Source organism: Pieris rapae, chromosome 24, assembly GCF_905147795.1.
Source record: "Pieris rapae chromosome 24, ilPieRapa1.1, whole genome shotgun sequence".
Classification (NCBI taxonomy): Eukaryota; Metazoa; Arthropoda; class Insecta; order Lepidoptera; family Pieridae; genus Pieris; species Pieris rapae.
In genome coordinates, this window is record NC_059532.1 from 193,929 (window position 1) to 197,550 (window position 3,622).

General features: G+C 33.1%; 1 protein-coding gene across 1 annotated transcript; it reads right to left on the reverse strand.

Annotated features, from left to right (window-relative positions):
• Window positions 1-125: 125 nt before the first annotated feature.
• Window positions 126-2,394, reverse strand: LOC110993707 (putative Dol-P-Glc:Glc(2)Man(9)GlcNAc(2)-PP-Dol alpha-1,2-glucosyltransferase). The gene is made up of 2 exons (XM_022260058.2): window positions 2,167-2,394; window positions 126-1,967 (listed from the first exon to the last, which is right to left on the reverse strand). The coding sequence occupies exon 2, from the start codon at window positions 1,964-1,966 to the stop codon at window positions 521-523; it is 1,446 nt and encodes a 481-aa protein (XP_022115750.2). The 5' UTR covers window position 1,967; window positions 2,167-2,394; the 3' UTR covers window positions 126-520.
• Between the last annotated feature and the right edge of the window lie 1,228 nt (window positions 2,395-3,622).

Below are 3,622 nucleotides of genomic sequence, written 5' to 3' on the forward strand. Positions count from 1 at the left end.
TACCAGTGATTTTTCTTTTTAACTCAAAATAATTTACACAAATATCTATGATAGATATGTCTTAAAAACTCTGTAAAACATAAATAAAACACGTTTCCACAAAAGAAAACAGAATTATTACCATTTATTTAATTAATAAAATTCATATTCATTATTAAATTATTACAGAAAATGCATGTTAACTACGACTAGACATTTATAAACTAAACATATACAGTTCAAATTAAAAACAAATTTAAATATGTTTTTGTTATGCATTGAAAAAGTTTAACATAAATGAAGTACTCATATCAATCATCAGATCATAGACATCCTGGAGATAGCAATTTAAAATGTTATTAAAAAAAATCTCATGAGCCTGGATATATTGCCTGTATACATCACAGAGTAATAAATAATTTTGGACTTTTTTGTACTATATATTAATGCTACTGTTGTCTATGCAATAAAAATAATTCCATGCCATAATACATATATTAATAGTAAATAAAATTAACTTATATTGTTGATGTCAGAGAGTCTACCAAACTATTCTTTGTGATTCTTTAAAATCAGCCCACATGATTTCTTTATTGAAAAATATATAAAATGTTGCCATATTAATTGCCAAATACCAAAGAAATTCAAAAATAACTATTTTATATGAGGACTTCACAAATCTTAGACGTATGATTATGTAGGGAACTAAAAAGTATCTAACATCAACCAATTTCTGTAATGCCAGCATCAGAAATAAACAAACTGTGTAGGGTAATAAAAATGAAATACAATTTTGGTCTTTCAAATTATCATATAAACTAAAAAGTAAGAAAATGTAGGCTGGTATTGTCGCATACTTGGCATAATCATATCTACCAAACCAACGATTCCATATGTAAAATGTGTAATGTCGGTTATCTGCTAATAAGTATGGATGCACAAGTGTATTATAGTGTACTACTATTGCTATTATAATGGCTAGCAAGATAACTTTAAACTTATTTTTAAAAATTAATTGAACGGTTGATGTGAACCTGCCAAGCACATAAGGCAATCCAAAAATACCGTAGAACAGCAAAAAGTATAACAATTGTGGTAAGTGTAATGTTGCTTGATGGGCAGTTTTATCACCAACTACGATAGAACCATTCATATACACAAACCCTACAAAACCAAGCAACACTGACAGCTGTTGGAACAATATAATAAAATCAGATACTGTTAGGAATTTAAACAGACTTGCACAACATGTTGTTAAATGATATCCTAAAGCAATAAGTACATCTTTTAAATCATAATACTTCTTTAATCTAGATGAATCAATGTTATGAGCTATAATACTATGTCTTATTGCATGTTTATTTAAATATTGATTACCGAACACTCGTGAGGTACGAATGAGCAAATCCAGAATTTTATGGCCAAATACCATGGCAACCCATACCACATTAGTCTGTCTCATGATCACTGATAGGGCACCACACACAAATACCAACCAATAACTCTTATATACCACAGACATTGTTGTGAAAATTAACAAAACAAGCAAAGATAAAGTATCAGTATAATAAACAAATGAAAAGAAATACAATGGCGGCAGTATAGCCAAGCTGACCGCCTGTACAATAACTTTGATTTGACTACCTGTATTGCTACCATAAATAAATTTGAGCAAAAATGCAAATATTATTAAATTTACACCAGACGCTATCAAATTAATAAATTTTAAATTATATGCAGTACATGTTATGTCTAATAGTGGGTATATGGAAGTTGCTAGATATAGACCTGGCAGTGTTGTGATTTTTTGGTCCCAATGTGAGAAATTCCATTGGCAAAACGCAATTCCTTGTGGTATATGAAAGAGTTCATCAATAACAACTGGTTGAGCTTTATATATAACATCAAAGATCTGTAGTGATATGAAGTAGTAGACGCTTACAGCCTTCAGGAGAATTAAATTGAATTTTAGTGAACTCCCCAACATTCTGCAAGAAGACAACTTATTTATAATACAATTCAATTTCTAAGTGACGGCCCAGTCATTAGACGTTATGAAGAGAGGTTTAAAGAGAGGTTAACTTTTTATTGAACATGCAAATGATTACTGGTATCTCATGAAATTTACAACTAATGTTTTTTGAAATAGAGATTACACTTATATTATTTAATGAAAACTAAATTTACCTGAATTCCACAACACCACCCTAGCTACTCTGATACTAAGTGGAGTGGTTTCTACTAATGGTAACTTTAATTGAGTAATGACGATATTTACTTTTTCTTACTTAGTGGTAAGCGAATCATTACGTCGTTTTCTTTATATTCAATTTAAGTTTTTCGTTTTTAGAAAACGGCGAAAAAGGCGGTTTTTAAGCACCACAGATTACATAGTACCTTCTCAATACAAACAAGCGTCAAGCAAGACTAGAATAGTTAGCGAGATACTGCCACAGACGACAGATATCTAATTGGAACTAAATAATTGAATTTACGATACTTGGTGCTTATAACTTAAAAGCTCAAGCAACCGTTTATAAAGGTGGACTTATAGGATAAGCCACTATAAAAACTTTCCAAAAACGTCGATGCGTCCACGTAGTTGGAATTTAATACAGAAGATGCGATAGCGAAGGCGAAAGCCAAGTTTATATATATATATTTTTTTTTTCCCTACTTGGCCTACCCCCGGACGAGGTCATCTCCGGGCCGTGGAATATCAATATAAAAATTATTATTTCTATTTTTAATTATTATTTACAACTAAATTTTACTGGTTTCTATTAATAACTATGCTCCCTATTTCTATGAAATATTTAACTAAATTATTTCTTTTATCTCTTTTTGCTAATTCCAAAGCTATATTCGACCTTTCGAGTTTTCCCACATCAATCTCTTTTTCCAATTTAATTCTTTTATACAGGTGGACAGGGCAGTCGAAAAGGATATGCGGGACGTCTTCCACCGCATGTCCACAAACACACTCTGCGCTCTCCTTCAGCTTGAATCTGTGCAAGTAAGCGGAAAAGCCTCCGTGTCCCGTGAGCACTTGTGTCAACGGGCTGCTGAATTGTAAGTTTCGGATGATCTTGTATGCAGCGATGGCATCCGGGAGGAACATCTTTGTTATTTTACCCGTGGGTTCATTTTTATATCTTGTTGCCCACTTTTGCAGTGTTTCCGCCCTTATGAGGCGTTTTACGTGCGACAGCGGGCAGCGATCGTAGGTCGGCTTGTTTTTGTGGCTTTTTGTCGCTTCCTACGCCAGCTCGTCGGCTCTCTCATTTCCCTCCCTGCCCGCGTGGGCTTTAACCCAGAAAAGTTTGATTTCCTTTCCGGGGTGGTCTCCGAGCACTTCGCGGATTTCAGTGACGAGGGGAGCCAAGTTTATATTCCTATTCATATCAATATGTAATAAATTACTTAAATTTTCAATAACTGTCTAATTATGTTATCTACCTCTACATCTTAGTACGGACAACTCTGGGGAGTTGTATCCCAAAAGACCATATTGGTTTTATGACACTTTAATAAATAAGAAGTTTATTATTCAGACTGAGTGCGGCTTTTCTGCCTAATAGCTTCATGTTACGAAGCTTATAACCATGCTCTTTCTTGGCTCTTATAATATGTTCTTGTAAAG